Source organism: Haliotis rufescens, unplaced genomic scaffold, assembly GCF_023055435.1.
Source record: "Haliotis rufescens isolate VD_foot unplaced genomic scaffold, xgHalRufe1.0.p SCAF_44, whole genome shotgun sequence".
Taxonomy (NCBI): domain Eukaryota; kingdom Metazoa; phylum Mollusca; class Gastropoda; order Lepetellida; family Haliotidae; genus Haliotis; species Haliotis rufescens.
The window spans coordinates 213,634-236,826 of record NW_025964157.1 but is presented as its reverse complement, the minus strand read 5'-3'; the positions used below and the strand labels follow the sequence as shown (position 1 = coordinate 236,826).

The window sequence follows — 23,193 nt, the reverse complement described above, 5'->3', positions numbered from 1 at the left end:
TTCATTAATCAGTAGAACTTGACATCTCATTACGATTGTCGGTGAAGCCAGAATCTTTGGAAATCGAAATGCTCGTGACAACTTCCTAGGCGCCCAATAGCATCTGAAGTGAACAGATATCAATGTCACAGTGACATGCACCATAGGCAGAACTGTGCCCATAGTAGGAGTTTGTTCTTAAAGGTTATGTCCTTCAACAATTCAGCCAACAATTAATTCTTTTGATGTGGTACAACAATTTAAACGATTCTGAATACCATTTACGCACGTGAGAGGACATTGGCAAATGGTCACAACCAGACTTTACATTGTTACGCCGTTAGAAATACTATTGTACTATGTTCAGTGTTGTTTCATTTTGGAATCAAGTTCAAACGAGAGAAAATGTCATAATTGTTAAATGTGGAACGTCAACACCATAGAATAACCAGTCTCGGTTATCCGCTGAACTTGATTCCATTGGGTATAAGATGCAAAATATTGCTTACAATTATGTGATTGGATTACTGAAAATCAGTGATGACACCAGCTGTTCGCGAAATGGATAAGCATAACCTGCCCATCCGAAAAAAGTAAAACCAATCTTGTTACTAATTCAAAAAGAAATACTTAGATATTATTAAATTACAAAATTTATTGCATATTCAAATTGTAATTTTGCAAATTTCCATGCCTATTGGTCTGCTTGACATGTATTATTTACAAACCCTTTATAACTATGATATCTGATCTGTCCCTGCCACAAACGTGCACATAATGTCACAATAAATCCATGCACACTATGTATGATATTGAAATGTAAAATATGATTGGAAATGGAAGACAATTTTTTTATAAAAAAAATAAATAATAACCTGCCTATCTGAAGCACCAGCTACTCGCACAAGCTCAGGACACTGGGGTTTATGTAAAGAGTAACGATCCATGAACAACGCATCTCAATATAGTACTACACAAAGTAGGCAGTGCGATGAGAAGAAAAACATTACCATCAGAGTACATATATCACGACCAGGAGACAAATAGCTTCATTCACCCCACAGCATCAATCTCCCTGCAAGACAAACTATCATCTGAAACATAGTGTTTGGTCAATCTTCCCAACAAATGCTCACCAATTTTCGCCCATTTCCTAAATCGGGGAGCATTCAAAAGGAAACAAAAGCCTGGATATAGATCAATGATCGGTGTGATTTATTTTGCAAGTCAGGAAGGGGGAATATTAAAGACAACCATCTGCGAAGGGTTGTGGTTTGCCGTCCTATCACAGTCTGACAAGACGACTGGAAGTTCCAGGGACAATCGATACAACAATTCAATGTTCCGTCTGGTTCGATTGGCGACTCGTGTCAACTCTGTTGATTTCACTACCCCAGTGACATTCGACCTAATTTGGGAATGGTGATGAGGAACAGTTTGTTTACCGTAGTCCTCCAATAAATTGCTAATGATCTATTTACAGACCAGGTGTATTTTATCTGGCAGCCTTGGCAGCTTCTTGATTGATGAAGTACGAAACTATTTTGTATGGCGTACACGTGTATGATAATTCCATATGGGCCTTTCTCGGAAACTGAATAATGAAGATTCATTAAACCTGCGATTCGAGATACAACAAAGGTCTCCACTGCATCCTGACATGTCAGTGACGAATGATTGATTCTGGTTGGTGAAAATAGGATTATAATCGGGTATCTAACTGCATTTGATACCTCAACATGTATTTGCGGATGAAATCATCTGTGATGTAATGCCTTGCTCAACCTTCCAGAATTAAAGCACTCGGTTCCAAGTTAAAATATAGTATCTAATCAACAGTTAGACTACATCAAATTTGGGTACTACAGTTGGGTACTTATTAACATAAAATACAAGATATCATGAAGTAATAAATCATGTAGTTGCATAGAGTACAGACATCTCACTTCTCACGGAAGTCTCACTGTGACCAGTGTTTATTCATAGGGACAATCTGGGAGACAGGTGGTCCTGTCACAAAGAATCCGATGATTGTGAGTTCGAATCCAACTATGTGATTCCTAGTTACTCAACAATACCCGTGTTCGTTGTCGTGGCGAGAGTGGGAAACATCTTAGCTGAAACCCCGTGATATACATGCAACTGTAACGGAGTTAAACCTAACTCACTTACTCACAAACATAAAGGGCCATCTGTGTATTTGAGTGAACCATCACTCACGAACGATGTTACTAGTGGAGGAGACCTTGTGTCATCATGTATAAGTACATGTATATAATGTATTTTCGACTTTGGATTGTTTCTTTTCATGTGTGATGTAATGGATAGTGGAAGGTCCGTGGTTCGAGCCCCGGCCGCGTCAAACCAACATATGATAAAAGATGGTACTTGTTGTTACCTTGACTCGCGTTCGGCACTAAGGGAATAAAACAAGGACTGGTCGGCTTGGAGCATATTCTGTCTGAGTGGGGTTTTCACGTTAAATAGCGGAATGGTATCTACCGAAAACCGTATGATTGTTCCAAAGTTAGATACAGGCATACAAACGCGAGGTCTCATCCCATTTCACCTCACCTCTTCATGTTTATACTCCTACGGGGCCAGGCATTTCTTATTCTGGGAGGCTGTTTTTTTTGGTTTACAACAGAATATTTTTTTGTAGCCAGCGCTTCAAAAAATATCGTTTGCGAAACAATTTTTTTAACACATTATTTTTCAGATCATCCAGCATGAAAACAGTCAAAGGTCTTCTCTGAAAGAAGGAATCGATCTATTTTGTTTTTCACTGCAAGCTGTATATCGAACCTCCAGCTTGGTTCAAACCTGAAGCAAAAATACTTTCCCCCAGTATATTATATTACAATTTACTTTAAAAATCTCCCCAAAATAAACAGAAATAAAACAAAAATATTGATATGAAAAAATAAAATATTTAAAATGACATGGTCCGCCCCTAAAGCTTTTTACATTTGAAGCACACCACTTCCATAGTTAGAAGCAGGGCAGTCGAAGCCAGCAATCAGTTTCATGTGACCAACTGCCTTGGAGGAGGTAACGACCCTTGTTTCTGTACACAAACTGGATTAAACAATTCATTATGGCGACGATAAAATGCCCTACACACGGAGAGGAAACCCAATGAATCGGCAGCTACGTAGATCGTGATGGCCGAGGATCTGTGTCCCAATACTGAGGGCAGTGAAATCCCGAACCAAATCAAGTGTGATTGCTAAATTACCGCAACAAATGTGAACGTGCGACTGAATCGATCTGCGGAGGAGAAATATTTCTCCGGCATGAGTGAGTTTGTTTTCCTCTACATCGCCTAAATCGTTCACGGTTTGTTTACACAATCGTGATATTAAGCTCAGATTAACTATGTTACTCAAATGGTGTATAATAAAAGCGATATAACCCTTTCCATATTCATAAGAATTCTCTGCCAAAAGCAGAATCGATTTACGATTCCGACTCTATCACAAGCATGTGTTTATGAATCACTATCAAATAGTGATGATACCAGGCGTTCGCGAAAAGGTGAGCGTATCCTACCCAACCGGTAGCACCCATCACAAATACATGCAAAGGCAGGTCAAGTGTTGACCTGAAAACCACGGGAACAGGTGTTCGCCCAAAGGTAAGCGCAAAGCAGCAAGGTAACCCCACGGTCATTCAAAAGATGGAGAGATATTGACAAAGAAGGTAAAAAATCGAGTCTGGACCAGACAATACAATGATTGATATTGTGAGCAACGATCCACGCCATCGGGGTACGATGTCACGCAATCAACCAAGTCAGTTTGGCCGCCTATTTCGACCAGCACATCTTGCTTGGGTCTATTCTACCCTGGTATACGCCTTTGTAATATCTCGGGTAAAGTAACAGAAAAATCAGACACCATCCAGTGAACAATCGTTCCTGGAAGACTTTAGTTTGGCTTCCATAGTTAACCATTAGTCACTACAAATGACCACGGTGCTTCCATATATTCATTGTCTCCGTGAGCTTAAAGACCGTAAACTTTGAGTGAATGTAAATCAAATTATTCCAGATGAAACGACCAAAAGCACTTGTGATTCAATGGAGTTGTAATATATAACTGTGTTTATTATTGAAATAAAATATCCAAAGCAGAAATCACCTTGGACCCTTCGAGACAACATATCGATTCGAGATTGGAGGCCATAAACACATCACATCACATCTGCTAAAGTTCTTTGTAAGATTCCGACTAAAGACATTTAAACATAAACACAAATGTTTAAGAATCACTGTCAAATATGGATGATACCAGGTGTGAGCGTGCCCTGCTCCACCGCTGGCACCCATCACAAACACACGCAAAGGCAAATCAAGTGTTTGCCTGCACAAATACGGAAACATAGGATACAAGACAAAATTGCATCGGACATCATTTTGGTCACTGATGCGGCAAATTTGAAAATGTCCAACATAAGCATTTGGAAGCTTTATCAAGGCCTTGAATGGTGTAACCCTGATCAACACGAGTTGAGCACGAGCCAAATGATACTTTGAAATCTTCGATCAGATGTCAAACAATTAAATCAAGATCACATAATAGTTCCTTCCTTTGGATTACATCTAATCGGGCCCTCATTCGTCATCAAAAGATAATTTTACAGATAAAGTTAATAGCGCTGACTATTCTGCACTTAATTTCCGAATCAGTGTGTACATTGCCTTCTGCGGCCCCACCAATAGAAGTCTCTGATCCAGGACTGCATGGTTCACGACATGTATGCATTCATGAAACTTTAAAGCCATATAGCCGATGATATTGCCACTCCGAATCAGACCCAAGGGATGCCACAGCCATTACCCAAGTTGCAGATTAGGGAGCAAATGATGGTCTGGATGTGAAATGATTAGAGGTCACACAAGGAGAACTTGGACTGTTTCGGTTTGACCCGAGGAGATCAGATCCATCCACCAATAGCTATACCAGACTACCAAACACCACCAAGAACACAACTAGCACTAAAACAACATGATCGACGAATAATAATGAGACGAGGGCCGTAGTATAACCTTCTGAGTGCAAGATCAATTCTTCAAGAAGGGATTGTCTTCTTCATCCGACATCTTGTGGTATTGGGCTGTGATAGTGTATTGTAATTAGCATGTTTTCGTTGGTAGTATATCCCAAACGGTATGTCTTATGAAGCATCTGCTAATACCAGCCTCCGGATCTGACTACACGTGAGTAACGATAAGGTGATGATCTTGTCATAGCGTCGTGTCTGCTGGCTGTACCCTAAGACGAACCCAGCCTCCAAGTCTACACTGGGTCATTGGCATCAAGCTGATATCCTTCAGTAAACTGTATAGGTCAGAGGCTGAGTTAACCAATCATGCTCCAAAAATGGTTCGACTTGTCTTATTACTAGGTCATTGGCAATCTTATGATCCATCATCTCAGTCGAAGAAACCTGAACGTATCTACCAGTGATTGGACATGTGCAATCTTTTTTTTTTAAATTCAGCTTGTTAAATTCATCCATGAGTGAAATAATAATGTTGCATGTGGGGTCTTCTTAGGTAAGATACATAAATGGGTACCCGGTAGGATGAGATAGTATTGTGAATGATGCTTGTAGCGTCTCACGTGCACCTTGTGTTGCATACACCCCGGGAGCTGAGAATGAAATTCGAGTTCACCAGCTGATCCATTGACAGTCGAATAATGTAGTGCACATGCTCCAGAGTGTGGACCTTGCGCATTACAAATGTGCACATTGCTATTGTACTTGTCCGGACCGATGCCGATTTATAGTGCTAGCACACTGAGATACCATGCCGCAGTTTAACATGAATACCCCACTCAGACACAGTATACTGACTCCGAGCCGACCAGTCCTTGTTTTAGCCCCTTAGTGACGAGCGCCAGACAGGGTAACAACAAGTACCATCTTTTAACGTCTTTTGGTATGACGCGACCGGGGATCACACCCCGTACCTTCCGCTCTCCCGGCGGACGCTCTTCCACTAGACCACGGAGGCTGTCTGAAGTGAAATAGAGTGAAGACAGTATGATCATAATGAACTGTGGGGCGTTCATTCCATGTAGGCAATGCTGTATGACACTCGATAACTCCTCCAAAACATAAAAGCTTTGTTCTTTCCCGCAATAATAGGCCCACGTCCTTTCATTTCAAATAAAGCAATTTCCAATAAAAATTCTCGTTCAATAAGTGTTCACCAGAAGAATCTGTATTCACCACCGGATGTCGTCTGCTGAAGAGCAATCAGTGTGCGGCAGACGATGTCAGGAGGATGCAGACGACACTGAAGATGTTCCAAGATTTAATGAGAGGGGGCCATCCTTGCATACTTGAATCATTCACAATGAGGTCTCTCCTAAATTCTCTGTAATTACATTGTCGATATAAAGATTTACAACGCTTGAAGACGGAGACAAGCAGAAAGACAGGGATATTTCACATGTAAAGCATTTATATTGATTTCCAGACGTGTGAAATCTTATTGTTGATTTACAGATTTGACTATCCCATTTGGACCGCCTCTGTGGCCTAGTGGATAGGATCGGAGAGCGGAAAGTCGTTGGTTCTATCCCCTGCCGCGTCACACCAAAACACGATAAGAAATGGTACTTGTTATTGCCCTGACTGGCAGTCGATATTAATGGGTTAGAAAACAAGGACTGGTCGAGTTTGAGTGGGGTAACCATGTCAAGCAGTAAATGACCGACATTAGTTCGGCCAAGTACAAACAGTCACGCACGCACACGCGACGCACGCACACACGTGCATGCACGTTGCTATATAAAAGCAATAATCATGAACGACGTCTACCCCACATCACCTCAACACAACTACCCCATTTGGTTATGTATAGGTTTTCTTTGTGTAAGTGGATAGAATCAAAGCTATGCGGGAGAAATTTGCGCAAAACATTTTTGACGCACGTTTTTCGAATCGTACTTGTTTTTCAGAAATATTACATGTATCGTCATAATGTGAACTTAGATCTAAAAGTATAACGCACGGAGCTTTGTCCTGGTAGATGACTTGAGCATGCATGACAATGACAGCCTTTAGTGCAGACCCTTTACCAAAGTACCTCATACTGATGGACTCCACAGCCTCCCTCTTCACAAATTTGACCCGAATAATACACTAAAGTGAACCGTCAATAGCTTCAGTATCACATTTCACATGATTACTGTTGAACCACGGGGCCGTGTTAACACGGTTAATGCTGGACAGCACAGTCTTGTCTCCCTCCAGAGATGAACAAGAACAAGACAGGAACATCGTTAAGAATGCATTTGTCACAAAACCCCAAGAACAAGGATTACCCTCGATCCTTGCAACCTTCTTTCGTCAGTATCACACGTTAAAAAGAAACTTATTGAATAAAGATATATATATATATAGAACAATTGTCTACGGCCTAGTCTAGTGTATACCTTGTGACTGACTTCAGAATATTGGAGTCCAGAAATCACAAAGGTATCTCTGTAATGCAATGATTTTTCATGGAATTAGCAACAAGCGTAGGCACGACTACTACTACTACAACTACTACTACTACTACTACTACTACTACTACTACCACCATCACTACTAAAAACTGCTGCTACTTCTACCACTACTACTAGTGGTTAAAGCGTTCGCTCGTCACGCCGAAGACCCGGGTTCGATTCCCGACATGGGTACAATATGTGAAGCCCATTTCTGGTGTCCCCCGCCGTGATATTGCTGGACAATTGCTAAAAGAGGCGTAAAACCATATTCACTCACTCACTCACGAACGAACGAACGACTACACGACTACGACGACTACTACTACTACTGCTGCTGCTGCTACTACTACCACTACAACTGATGATATGTAACCAATGCCAGTGTGCAATATGTTAAAACGCATAAGTGTAACTTCATCATGTTACCGCTTGAATTAACAAACGTTTCCATCATCATCAAACTCACTTCAAATATCCTGTAAAGGTCCCATCTGTAACATCATCAGTACCAGAAGAGGAAAACTGAGGCGAGGCTCGATTTTTAAGAGGCCGCCGTGACAGCTGGAATATTGCGTGGCGTTAAACAAGAAAGACACGAAAAAAACTTTGTTCAAAGAATACAGACGCTGTAGCAAGCTTCTGACCATGGCATTAAAAACACAACCGGTGTTTGTGTGATGCAAGATGTTTAAAACATTTAGTACCAGAAGCAAGCATGGACTACTGTAAGATACATATACAGTAAACTACGGTTATGACGAACTCAAGGGGACCAGTAATAAGTTCGTTATATCGGTTAGTTTGTTCGTAACAAGAGGATGAATACATATGTGACAAAATGGAAGACGTTTTAATAAACTTTACTCAAGAAATAATTAACGGTTGCGGGGAAGGCACCAGGTGTTATGCGAAACGGACGTCGACGAGTATTTCTTGTCGGCCCCACAGCAGCCGTCGTTGGTAAGTGGTAAATGTATATCATCATTACACCCAAATTTATGCAGGCCTCCAATATATGCTAAATACAAAGCATCATTCAATATAATAATAATAAAAATAATGATGATGATTATGATGAAGAATGATTATGATGATGATGAATATAATGATGCTGCTGCTGCTGATGATGATGGTGAATGATGATGATAATGATGCTGCTGATGATGATTATGATGATAATGATGATGAGATGATGATAACGCTGCTGCTGCTGCTGATGATGATGATGAATGATGATGATAATGATGCTGCTGCTGCTGATGATGAATGATGATGATAATGATGTTGCTGCTGCTGATGATGATGATGATTGTGATGATGATGATGAATGACGGTGATGATTATGATGATGATGATGATACACTGATATGTTACACTTCCACGTCTGAAACTGATGCTACCCATTGCCATCTGATCACTATCATCACAATCACGTGCACCCAGACACCACTTCACCTCGTTGCAGATGTTTATATACCGAGTTACCTCCCTTAGGCTTCGGGAATCTAGTATTTGCCCCACAGGAAAATGAAGTTGATATCTGGCTCATGTATGTGTAATTCAGTGTGTGGAAAGGTCGACCGGTTAACGTTCAGTTAGCATGCATGGTGGAGCTCAAGACATCGGGCGCCATGTAAGCACGGCTGATTGAAACACAGCCCAGCGCTCTCGTTGCCCATTGCGACATGCTGTTTTACGGGTCATGAATCTAGCTTGTCCAACGTGATTTCATTTCCAGGGCAATACCAACCTAGTTGCATTCGTGACCAACTCGTGTTGTTCCATGAAAAGCCAATAGCGACTCGTGCCCCTATCGCGGCCATTTTTGCGACTGGGTTCCGTCTAAGCGCAAACGGGCATAGTTAAAAATATTGTCAACTCGTTGCGTAATGATTCACGTATATTTTCTCCGTGTCATATATATTCAAGATGCTATCAATACACATCGGGGCTAACAGTGTTTATACAGTATGAATGAACACAATTAACTGTATCTAGGGAACATGTTCAGATGCAAGACACATGCAAATTCCAAAATTATTCCTGAGGGATTCTTTGACCGAAGTACTTGAAGTCATACGCGCATTCTGATGGGTTTGTCGTAGTTTTGTCCATAACATTCATCGATCATTCACTCTCTGTACCACAAGGTTCCAGAAATCCATTGGTGCCATATTTTTCGTCAGCCATTTTGACGCTTATCATAGATTTCAAAATGTCCCACATTTGATACCATGCATTTTATTGTAAAATTTATTATTTCAGCTGAAATTGGGAACAATGGAGATTGGATTAGATCAACGTGTAAACCCAGTGAACTCATCACTGGCCCCCTAGAACATGCAGATGGCTGTACGTGTCTAAGCTGCTTCAAGTTGTTCCTGAGGTTAATGCAATATAGACAGCCATCGGCTCCATGTCTAAGTAGATTGTCTTTAGCCCGCCCAGACAACTGACGCATACTTGGGACAAAACACTAGTCATTACCTTTCTGGAATGAACCTGGCGGGTTTACACGGCCCCATTAATCCAGATTTGTGGGTTCGATTAACTTATCCGGGTTAAGGAGTTTACGGACATACGGCAAACGGTGTGCTTCAATATCGTTATGACAGATATGCCGACGTCGTGTTATCCTAAGGAATTCGAATTCGTACAATGTATGGCAATTCTAAAATAAAAGTATTCAAACCAAGCCGAAATCCTATGTGGATCACTAAGCTGTGCCAGGTACCGGTGGTCTTGGTCGGGTTCGAATCCCAGTTCCCTGTTCTATCAGTAAACCTCTGAGACCTGCTTCACGTTTGACTTTACTCCACATTAAGCTGACACGTAAGTAATATTCCAGCAATATCACGGCGGGGGACACCAGAAATGGGCTTCACACATTGTACCCATGTCGGGAATCGAACCCGGGTCTTTGGCGTGACGAGCGAACGCTTTAACCACTAGGCTACCCGACCGCCCCTTTAAGCTGACTCGAAAGCACGACACTTTCATGGATAACAGCTTTTGTATTGTTTGTTAACACTGCTCCTTGTCCCTTCACCAGCGGACCGCCTCCGTGGTCTAGTGGCAGAGCGTCCGCCCGGAGAGCGGAAGGTCGAGTTCGATCCCCGGCCGCGACATACCAAAAGACGTTAAAAGATGGTACTTCTTACCATGTCTGTCGCTCGGCATTAAGAGGCTAAAAGAAGGACTGGTTGGCTCGGAGTCAGTACACTGTGTCTGAGTGGGGAATTCATGTTAACTGCGGCATAGTATCTCAGGGGGCTAAAAGAAGGACTGGTCGGCTCGGAGTCAGTACACTGTGTCTGAGTTGGGAATTCATGTTAACCTCGGCATGGTATCTCAGGCTGCTAGCACAATAAAATCGGCATTGGACAGGCGAGTACACACCAAGCCCCGTTAATATTCTTTCACTGTACTTAAATGCCTTCTCTCGTCAATCCCATTGGTTTCCTTCCTTGTTATTTTCGTACATTAATCCTACCTTGTGTAAAGATCTCAGCATCTACTAATATACACAATACCCTTACTCAGTATTTACCTGATGAAGGATCAAGAGATTGCCCTGAAACGCGGTCAGAAACATTAAAGAGGTAGTTATCCACACCTGTCATGTCTTCATGATCTTCTAACTTCTGAAAGCCTATCAGACTTGAGCTGACATGCCGTGATATAATAACGGTAGTATTGTTCAGTCAGTGAGTATGGTTTTACGCCGCTTTTAGCAATATTCCAGCAAAATCACGACGGGGGACACCAGAAATGGGCTTCACATTGTACCCATGTCGGGAATCGAACCCGGGTCTTAGGCGTGACGAGCGAACGCTTTAACCACTAGGCTACCCGACCTCCCCTAGTGTTGTTTAGAGCGGTGTTAAATTCAGCTCATCAACTACATGAGTGAGTGTTGTTTTATGCCGATTTTAGCCATATTCTAACATTTCACGAAGGGGGACACCTGAAATAGGATTCACATACATGTATTGTACTCATGTCGGGAATCGAACCAGGCCTTCGGCGTGAAAACTGAACGCTTTAACCCCTTGGCTACCCCACCGCCCTGATCACTGCTTGAACTTGAGTTACAAAAGTTTAAGTGTCTTAAAGTATTTACCCCTCGGTCCGCAGGTTCGATTTTCACAACAGAAAGGTCAATACATAACAGCTCCATGTCGTAACGATTATGAATTTGAGGTTTAATCACTGAGGTTTATGCCTAGGCACACTACTTGAATGTAATGAGCAATTGCATATGCTTCCCAATCCTTTACGACATTAATCAACACATTTCCAATTTCGGCTTTGTAACAGCTGATATTTGTTACAAGACGACCCTTTCATGTCGTCAGTCATTTGCCGGTCAACTTAGCACCTCTTTGAACATCATATCCTGGCCATGGATTGCCGGATATGACGTCACACGGGGCGTGAAGCGCCATCTGACAGGAAGAACTAACCAATCAGTGACGTACGGAGAGATATCTGCTCGTGAGCATTGCTTCCTGAGGTTCGGTCTCTCCTCGCAACCTGCCTCTGGTGACATGAAGATAGCCTCCATTAGCTGAGCACCGTTGTTCCTGAGGGCACATTAGACACTACAGCGGCCATTTGTCCGAATAAAACGGGACTGAGCACTTATGCTTCAGAATGGGTTAAACATGCGGAAACTATTTCTGAAAGCTGGCCGAATGAATATATGTGCTGAAACACAACGATTACAAGTTAGTGAGGGAGTTGGGTTGAAGGCCGTTTTGAACAATAATTCAGTGACGTGTGTGCTTTACGTGTGACGAAACCTGAAGAGATGCAGGTCCTGGGTGCTTAACACAAGTGGGTGCGTGAGTGTGGTTTTACACCGCTCTTAACAATATTCTAGCAATATCACGGCGGGGATACCAGAAATAGGCTTCACACATTGTACCCATGTCGGGAATCGAACCCGGGTCCTCAGCGTGACGAGCGAACGCTTTAACTTAACAACTAGGCTACCCGACCGCCCCTGTATGCCACGAGCACACTGGCGACAGAACAAGGAAGAAAATCAGGCGATATATGATATTCGAACCCAAAATAATAGGATTCTGGTACGCCTAAGGGATGTAACTCGCCACAGCGAATTTCAAAGCCTCAGACTACCCTTTCCCCAAAAGAACAAGAACATTAACAGCAGTCCCATGTCGCAAGATGGGACCTAGATCCTTAACTTAAAAGTGACTCCTGTGTTCATGGGCCGGATGCCTTAAATACAATAAATAGCTTGTCTTTGTCAGTTTCTTGGGGTTTTACAGATGGAAATAACGACCCTGGGTTTAGTTGAGGTGAAATGGGGTTGAACGTCGCGTCCAAGATTTTTGCACTTATAGAGCGACGTGTGTCTGCTTGTACCAATGCCGATTTTATAGGCTGATTTTAATAGTCCGACTTTTAAAGATACCATGCTGCAGTTTAACATGAATACCATACTCAGACACTATACTGACTCCGAGCCGACCAGTCGTTGTTTTAGCCCCTAATGCCGTGCGCCAGGCAGGGTGACAACAAGTACCATCTTTTAACTTATTTTGTGTTTTTTGTTGTTGTTTGTGTGTGTGTTTGTGTGTGTGTGTAGTGGGGGGGGGGGGGGGGGGGGGGTGACGAGGCCGGGGATCGAACCCCCCAACCTTCTTAGGGCAGACGTTCTACCACTGGACCACGGGGCCTTATGCTTGGCTTATGTATACCTAGTTTTGTGTACTGACACTGACTGGCTTATGTATACATGGAATCGATTGTCCAAAAGGAATAAAGAACACATACATATTTCGCTGAAAGGTTAACGCTGTCACCTACTCGAATGACAGGCACAATGTGCATTGTAGATGTATTTAAAATTTGGCTGACGTTGGGATGAGACTCTACTTACCATGTAGACTCGTGTACGCACGGATTAAGTGATGCACGCATTAAGCATGCTATTGATCTTTCAATCTCTTAGGTCGGCCTCAAGGGTCGACGTGTCAAAGTATATAGTTTTGTGATCAGGTTTAATGACGAAATCAGAACTGAACATATACGTTTTCGAATATGAATACGAAAATAGTTTCATATAACAAGTGTATATGATACACAGATGTTAAATATTAATAAATCATATGACAAGGAAAGATTAAAAGATCTACAGTTCGACCCCCAGGTGATAGATATTAATTATATGACGAGCAAGTGACCGTCTCCAGTTCGACCTACAAGTAACACATAATAAATATTTTTTATATAAATGAGATAGCGTCATATCAAATATTCAACACGAGAATAATTGTTAAAGTCTCGGTTCGTTACAACATCATCAGATAATAAACTAAATCGATAACAGGTTCCTGTAAATAAGTAATTATCATAACCGTTAACGTAAATTGAATGTCCTGGGAATTTCCATGGCTCAACGCGGCCGCTATAGATTCTTGAGAGTGTTCACTGTCAGTTTGTAACGAAACGATAAGAACCCTCAGTCACGACAACACAGCCCCTACATAGAATCTAGTATCTTGCAAGGCGTCATTTACCTTTGAAGACGAACATCAGAAGATCGGAACCTGCATACAAGACCCAAGATGAGGACAACTCATCTGTTAACATCGGAAGGATATCAGAGGGGAGGGGTCACATCGGCTTCCGTGTTGGGCAGCCATCAATGACCATGAACGAGTTAACGGCTCGGGTATTTTCATTAAGGGCCTTGTACTTTATACCAGTTCGTATGGGTGTAGTGAGATGTGTAGCACGTTTCTTTAATTACCAGGGATGAAACCGTCAGTAATCCTGAACCACAATGCTGGCTAATATGAAGCCTCGGCTAAGGGTAATGGCGGATCACTATGGGCGTGCTTCACCAACGTCGATAAAGCAACCTGAGGAGATTGAAAGGCAACGGTGGATGTTTTTGTTACATGGCATAGATATTTATTGACACTGATTGGGGATGGGAAGGGACAGTGATTGGCAAAATGTGGCATGATTAGTAAATTGAGCAAGGGAATAAAGGATGGGCATTACGTCATTACGATAACAACCGTCAGATTACTTTATACAAGTACATAAGAACGACGAAGCTCTTTCCATTATCATAAGGAATCTCTGCTAAAAACAGCAGAGTCCTTTCTTTTATGAATCACTTTCAAATTGTGATGACACAGGTGTTCGCGTAAGAAACTTGCCAAAATATTGTACCCAAAATTTCAAATATATGTCAAAAAGACATTAATAAAGATGCCCAGCATTTCACAAATTGTTTTCTCAGACAACCTCTGATGACATATGCTGTGATTTCTGACACATTGTCCTGAACCTTTGAACCTCTATCTATGTAACTATATCTATGGTCACCGCGTTTAGTGACAAATGTCCCATTGTTCAAGGAATGAATGTGTTCCTTTACTTTGTCGTGTGGGATAGTGATGTACAAAATTGAAAAGTGAAATGGTTTAACAGAATTGAACTTGGTTCTTATTTTGAGGGGCGGTCGGGTAGCCTAGTGGTTAAAGCGTTCGCTCGTAACGCCGAAGACCCGGGTTCGATTCCCGACATGGGTACAATGTGTGAAGCCCATTTCTGTCGTCACCCGCCGTGATATTGCTGGAATATTGCTAAAAGCGGCGTAAAACCATACTCACTCACTCACTCTTATTTTGAGGTTCCAACAAGCAAATCGGATTTTTAGAGTCCATATGGTAATGATTCCATTTGTCTCAAATATTTTCTGTGAATATAAAGAAAGTCCTTCCTTGATTGTATTAAGGATTATGGTCAGTCTTTGAGACAGGGATATGGTAGTACATTTGTTGGACCCAGCAATATATCTCTCTTGTACGCTAGTATGTTTATGGCGCTTTGCAATCCTGTACAAAAAGGGAATGGACATGTCTTCAGGTTTTAGAGTCAAGCCAAAGGTTTAAGGTACTAATGCGTGGTTTGGGCAGATTTCTGCCCCAGATAACAGACTGGCCTAGCATGTGACACTATTTGATATGTCACTCACACGAAGTTCTTTGATCAAACTCAAATGCAGTGGTGCTTACATATAACGGTTATGGAATTTGGTCGTAGCCATCAGTGATCTAGGTGAATTTGAGGGAATATGATCAAATCTGTCTTGTGGAAAATATATGAACGTGAATTATGTACCTGTTTACCATAACAACGACTTCAATACGCACAGCTGTTATTACGCAGTTGTCCATCAAAGGAAACACCATCAAAACCGCCTCCGTGGTGTCACACCAAACGACGTAAATGTATTGTACTTGTTGTTACCCTGCCTGGCGCCCGGTTTTAAGGGGATAAAACATGGACTGGTCCGGTCGGAGTCACATACAGTATCTGAGTCCTGTATCCATGTTAAAAAAACCTATAAAACCGGCATTAGTCTGGACTACTACAAGCAGCCACACAGTCAAATACATGCACTTTGCGATATATTTGCAATAATTTTAAACGCGACGTGGAACCCCTTTTCACCCCCCACCCCACCCCATCCACCTCACACTGAACAAAATATCGGTAACAAAAACTTTTTTTTATTAAAAAAACCCCACAGAAACGAAGTAAGGACGTGTCCTACATGTATATTCTTTATAACATTGGTCAATAAAGTTACTTATACAATTTTGTTCGTTCAACGGTCTATTATTTTTTATTCTAAACACAACAACGCGCTTGTCAGAAAGGTGAAAGGTCCCCTGAAGTCGTTGTATGCGCATTGGAATGAATACGAACATAACACTTCTAAATGCACCCCCTTCAAACTGCTTTACAGCGCTAATGGGAATTGGAAATAAGCAGGAGTTTAACCATTACGTGTGCACAGAGTACCAAAATCGATCGAGAAAATGTCAATTTGTTAAATTATTTTTTTGAGAATAAGGAGCACTTAAAATAGAGTGAGGTCTATTTTAGCTCAATTTACAACTACTTCAGTTTTTAAATTTTGGAAGAAAAAGTGATGAGTTTTTAGTTCAATACTTTTATAATACCAATATCATGAACAAAGGGATACACGCAGAGACAGAGAGAGAGAGAGAGAGAGAGAGAGAGAGAGAGAGAGAGAGAGAGAGAGAGAGAGTAAACTACGGTTATATCGAACACGCTTATAACGAACTGACGGATAAAACGATTTTTTTTGGTCCCGGCCATTTGCTGTATATATGCAGTATATATGCTTATAACGAACTACGGTTATAACGAACTAAAATTGGCCGTCCCTTTGAGTTCATTTTAACCGTTAGTTTACTGTTTATTATTTTAAACGACGATGAATTTGACCTTACAAACCTGAAGATATAGGCGGCAAAACCCTTTCCATATTTATAAGAAATCTCTGCTACATGAAGATTCGACTGTACGATTCCGACTATATCATGAGCATGTTTATGAATCACTATCAAATAGTAATGATACCAGGTGTCTGTGAACAGGTGCGCGTTACACATACAGTAAAGTACGGTTATAACGAACTCAAAGGGACTACTAATTTTAGTTCGTTATAACCGTAGTTCGTTATAAGCATATATACAGCATAATACAGCTAATTATCGGGACCAAAAAAGTAGTTCGTTATATCCGTCAGTTCGTTATAAGCGTGTTCGTTATAACCGTAGTTTACTGTACATTGTAAATTTATGACGTTAGGTAATAACGTAATCGATGTATGGCACATGTATACTGTTCCCTAGTGTGTGTACGCAGACTGCAATAAACAATACAAAAACACGTACTCCATTAACCATATTTCATGCTCTGAGATGTCTTTTCTACATACTCAACCTCCTAATAAACACGTATCATGCAAAAACGTGTTATTGGAATACGTAAATCTTGTGCTATTTCGACCATGCTGCGTGACTTGTTAATTTATATATGGGAGGTTCATCTAACTTCCATTAAATATTTACACAATGTAGAATATATATGTTTATGTTTGTCTGGTGGCACAGAGAAGGCCGAAGTTGACTTACTTGTCGGTAAGAGAACCTCACGAATGTTACTTGAAATGATTGGAAATATACAAAAATATGCTGTGCTAATTTACCACTTTTTACATTCTGGTAATAATGCTTTTCGGCGATGTAGACATCTTCTAAAAAAGTTAGTATTATTGTTTATCTAAGGTGAGATGAAATTGGGTTTAACGTCGCGTCCAAGATTATTGCACTAGCGACCTGCATGAACGTGTGTGTGTGTGTGTGGGGGGGGGGGGGGGGGGGGCTGCTTGTACTTGTCCGGACTGATGCCGATTTATAGTGCTAGCTCACTGAGTTACCATGCCGCAGTTTAACATGAATAAACCACTCGGACACAGTATACTGACTCCGAGCCGACCAGTCCTTGTTTTAGCCCCTTAATGCCGAGCGCCAGACAGGGTAACAACAAGTACCATCTTTTAACGTGTATTGGTATGTCGCGGCCGGGGCTCGAACCCCGGACCTTCCGCTCTCCGGTCGGACGCTCTACCACTAGACCACGGAGGCGGTTGTTATTAATCTGAAGAGCCTGACACAGTTGCCCGAAGTATTGAATGCTAATGGTGTTCCACAGTACACGGAACCTTTGCAGTATGTGGGATATTTTAGATGGTCTTTTTACGCATTGAACAAACAGAATTGTAGACAGTGGAAACAATGGTTAAAAAAGGCTGGGCTATTTATAATATCGAAGAAGAAGGTGAATCTGTTTGAATGACTGCTGTACTGTTTGTACAAGGGAAATGTATACATTTGCCACAGAGAGCAAATATTGCCAGTCGGGGCGATGGTACACTGTAACACATTCGATTGCAATGCGATGCAAAGCGGTTTTGACCTTTCTTTTTAAGTCACGGACATGGGATTGGACATTGTTAACTGACGAACAGTAAAAACGTAGTTTAAATAAACCGGAAGTACCTACCTTCGTTTCAAAGATGGCGGATCGCCTGCCTCGCCTGGCGACAGGTGGAGAGGGTTCATTCTCTGTTTCCGAGCCGTCTGTGAGACTGCCAGAACTTAACCTCCTCTGGGGCTGAAACAGGAGACAAAGGGTTACCTCAGTTGTAAGCCAAACAACACAAGGAACTGACTGAGGTCATTTGTTGAAAGGTGAGGTCTCAAGTGGAGGTCGAGACTGTTTGGCTTCATGGGTCGGGGCTTAACGTATTGAGTCGCTTAAGTGGGAATCTTTGTATGGTTAGCGAATATATAGCGTTTTGTATATACACATACTTAAGTACATACATATTTCAACTTTGATGTTCATAAAGTATTAATTATACTATCAATATCTGGTGCTGTTGACGGATGCATATAAGATATGTTTTCCAGCATATATCATGGTTCATAATTTCTTATGAATATGGAAAGGGTTTTGTTGCTAATATGTACAATCTATGTGTGTTTTTCCGGTGATTTGGATCGTACATATTTATTGTGAATACATTTCTCACTGAATTTTCAGTGTGATGGTGTTGATGTCCTGTATTTAAGAAATTTTATCAACTTTCATAATTCACAAATAATTGACAATGTTTTAATGTTACTGTCTCAATGTCTGTACACCTGTTTATGGGTGTAGAAATTGCGATATTGACATGGTTACTTAGTGCCAAGCAGTTGTTTTATTGCAAGTGGGTCGTTAGACTATTTACAATTGATTGTCTCTTAGTGCCAAATTGAGACAGTGAATACATTTTAAATCCGCAGTATATTGCAGTACATCTTACACGTACTCTATGACAATTGGTTGTTGTTTGTTTGTTAGCTGTCTAACGCTGCACTCAACAAAATTTCAGCAATAAAATCGAGTCTGTACCAAATTTCCAGTGATTAACGTCATGATCATCGATCTACGCAATTGGGATGAATGAACAATGTCAGCGAGCCTGGCCACCCGATCCCGTTAGTCGCCTCTTACGACCAATTCTAACAAGGATCTGTGTGTGTGTGTGCGTGAGAAATTTGGTTGTAAAATCTTCAATATTACAAACGATGTTTCCAGTGTTTAACCTACAGTGAAATAACGACATTACGTGGTCGTAGTTAGCAATGTCGCTGCAAAAGCACAGGAACCATCAAGTAATCGGGTGTTGAGGAGACAGTCATCGGGTGTATTATCGCGCAACGTCACACTAATTCAGACAGGTCACCGCTGAATGGTTTCTATCGATATTCAGCAAACGTCCAGTTGATCAATCCGAATTAAGAAGTACTTTACGACACACCTGGAAATATGGGGACAACGGTCTCTTGAAGCAGGTGATCTGGTCCTTTACTCAATCATACAACACTAACGTCAGTTGAATACGTTGGTTACTAAGATGTTCATTTTGAACGCGGACACAGAACTATCTGGTTTGTGAAAGGGCAACACATCATCAGAAAGGGGCGGTCGGGTAGCCTAGTGTTTAAAGCGTTCGCTCGTCACGCCAAATACCGGGTTCGATTCCCGACATGGGTACAATGTGTTAAGCCCATTTTTGCTGTCCCCGTCATGATATTGATGGAATTTTGTAAAAAGCGGCGTAAAACCATACTCACACAATCACTCACTATTATCAGATAAATGTACCATGAAAGTAATGTCTACTCTACATAAATCAGCTGATCTTGTCATTCTTACATTAAAATTTTTAAAACTTGTTTTCAATCGATTATTATACCAGCAATATATATACAGCTCAAAGCGTTTCTGGTGGACTCTCACGTATATTGGAAATATATAATGGATTTCACATTCCTCTGAGTCACAACATCAAAAACAATCCAAAGTGTATGGCGGATTAAAGCGTTCAGCAGGTCACGTTGACTTTGTGCTCTATAAAGCCAAGCTGCTGGAAGTATCTTGACTATGCATAGTGTCCAGTTTGTGCCCGGAAAAACAGCGAACAGTGACACCTCGTTAATTCGAACCTCTATTGTCCGGATACCCTGTCTAACACGCGGGTTGAGAGAAAAATTAGGAGACACCTGTGGTATTGATCCTGATCCTTCATACTCCGGCCAAATGTTACTGCAAACTGTATCGTCCGGATAAACGGGGTTTCACTGTACATACATGTATTTTATCATTTCTGTGGTTTTATCAAAATTAATCCCGAAAGCAAACTTATAAAAAAACGGTAAATATGGGATTCCTGGAACATACGTGTATTCAATGTACGCAGGGTGTCACAGAACATGTTTACCCTTGTCGCGAACACCTGGTGTCAACACTGATATTCAGTGATTCATTCATAAACTTTTCCCCGCTATTTTGCCTTTTACGCCAAATTGAATCTGTTTCGGTAGATAATCGAGACTGGTATTTCTCAGGCATTGACGTTATATTTTTAAACGTGGAAGCAAAATCAGCTTTTCCTTGACGATCAGTGTGATGTACGATATTGCGTGTAAGTTTTTGTCCTTGCTTTAAGATCATGGCTTAACGATTTTCGTGGCCTTTTTACCCACAGCGTGCGCTGGCTACCGTATCTCCCTTCACCATCCCAACTCCTCAGTAAACCCACAGCTGGTCTACTGGCACTCTGACAACATTATTCCACTAATTACGAAGAAGTTATCATTTTGATTAACTCTTAACGTTGTAGGTTAATCATGTTCGTCGGGGTCTTCATATAGGCTGTTTTAGATGGCAGCAAGCCATCTCCTTGGAGTGAGTGAGTGAGTATGGTTTTACGCCGCCTTTAGCAATATTCCAGCAATATCACGGCGGGGGACACCAGAAATGGGCTTCACACATTGTACCCATGTCGGGAATCGAACCCGGGTCTTCGGCGTGACGAGCGAACGCTTTAACCAATAGGCTACCCGACCGCCCCTCCATCTCCTTGGAGGGAAAGCTGAAGACTTCTACCGAATCTATGCGATAATCCAGAATCAATGACAGATGACACTTTGATGCGAAATGTGATTCATCCTCAGGATTAATGAATATTGATAATATAACATATTAATCACCATCAATTATTTTTAAGAGAGAAATTATATCTTACTTTTACCTGAGCAATATTTTATATCAATGATTCTTTTCAGGAATACCTAATATATTATAAATATAATTGGCTATATATATCATTGGCTATGATATATAATATATAGATATGTATACATGAAATATCATTGGCAGTTAGTCACGGAATGCCGTGGGTATCCCGTTACAATTATTCGTTAAAAAGGAAAAAATATTTATCCGGTGGATTTCACTGGTAGAGGATTTTTCACTTGTTTACCAGGTTTCACTGTATGTTTTTTGTCACCTGATTGTTTTTAGAAAGTTTGGTTTATCGCCGGTGTGAACCGTATTTCAGTAATATCGCGGGGTGTCAGCTTAACGTGACAGAACTACCAAACCAGCCCAACACTAATACACTTCCCACTTTGGCGATACCCATGAGCAAGGCATGTGTCCGCAAACCAAGGATCATAATGCAAACAAATCTGGGATTCCAATCAGCGGAACCTCGCACGGCTAAGGGACACAACTCTGCATAAATATATAGCATCTAAGACCATTTGTCCACCGCGCCCCTATAAGCGGATTAGGAGTTTGGTCAGAACACCGAGAAGACAAATGGCTTGACCAAGTGCTATTCTCTGATCGTGTTACAGAGACTAAATGATAATGAATTCGCCATATAGAAGGATAAACTACTGTCTACGCTTCCAGCTGCTGACCTGGCCAATTCTGTATTGATACCAGATTGACGTGAGGCGATGGTCTTAAGGAGGATTGGAGAGTGATATTCTTAAGGACAATTTATATGAGGCTTAACAAGCCTGCGGTCATCCAGCGGCGATCGGTGCAACTTGTGTAAACTACGGTTATAACGAACTCAAAGGGACCACTAATCTTGGTTCGTTATAACCGTAGTTCGTTATAAGCATATATACACTGTCAGCATAAATACAACACATTGCCGGGACTAAAAAATAAGTTCGTTATATCTGTCAGTTCGTTATAAACGTGTTCGTTATAACCGTAGTTTACTGTATTACACTTAACACTTAAACCCTCATCATGAATGATTTTTTCAAACATGGTAAAACCTGTTTATTCCCAAACCCTTATTATCAATTTAAATAAACATTTTAACATAGGAAAACCGGACTGTTTTGCTTGTAAGTGCGACCATTTCTAATCCAGGGGGCCTGGAATTTTATTGAAAACAAAAATACATTTTCCCATAATTGAGTGAGTGAGTATGGTTTTACGCCGCTTTTAGCAATATTCCAGCAATTTTACAGCGGGGGACACCAGAAATGGGCTTAACACATTGTACCCATGTCGGAATCGAACCCGGGTCTTCGGCGTGACGAGCGAACGCTTTAACCACTAGGCTACCCGACCGCTCCCATTATCCCATACAATTCATGAAGAATATAGTATGAATCAGACGGTTTAAAGAGACGAAAAATATGTCTGCGACAAAACATACATTGTTGCAAGATGGTGTTTAATTTTGTTCAATTAAGGCTCTGAGTTTTAATTGAATTTTAATTTCATCTCATGGATTCAGTGAACGTTGAAACTATTAATTACGCCATCTATTTGACATCGAGTTTGACAATGGGTTGATGAAGCATTGATGTAATTTAAATAAACACAACTTGAACAACATATTAATGTTTGTGAAAATATTGCTCTAGGAAGATAGTATTTGGTTGCAACCAGTTGTTTGCTTGTGCTACTAGTA

General features: G+C 41.2%; 1 protein-coding gene across 8 annotated transcripts in view; it reads right to left on the bottom strand.

Annotated features, from left to right (window-relative positions):
* Positions 1 to 23,193, bottom strand: part of LOC124136023 — a 211,957-nt gene that overhangs the window by 59,558 nt on the left and 129,206 nt on the right. For all 8 annotated transcript variants that reach the window (XM_046501762.2, XM_046501767.2, XM_046501761.2 and 5 more), the window contains one exon: positions 18,417 to 18,527. In XM_046501762.2, the coding sequence (XP_046357718.1) occupies positions 18,417 to 18,527 (111 nt within the window). The remainder of the gene's footprint in view (positions 1 to 18,416; positions 18,528 to 23,193) is intronic.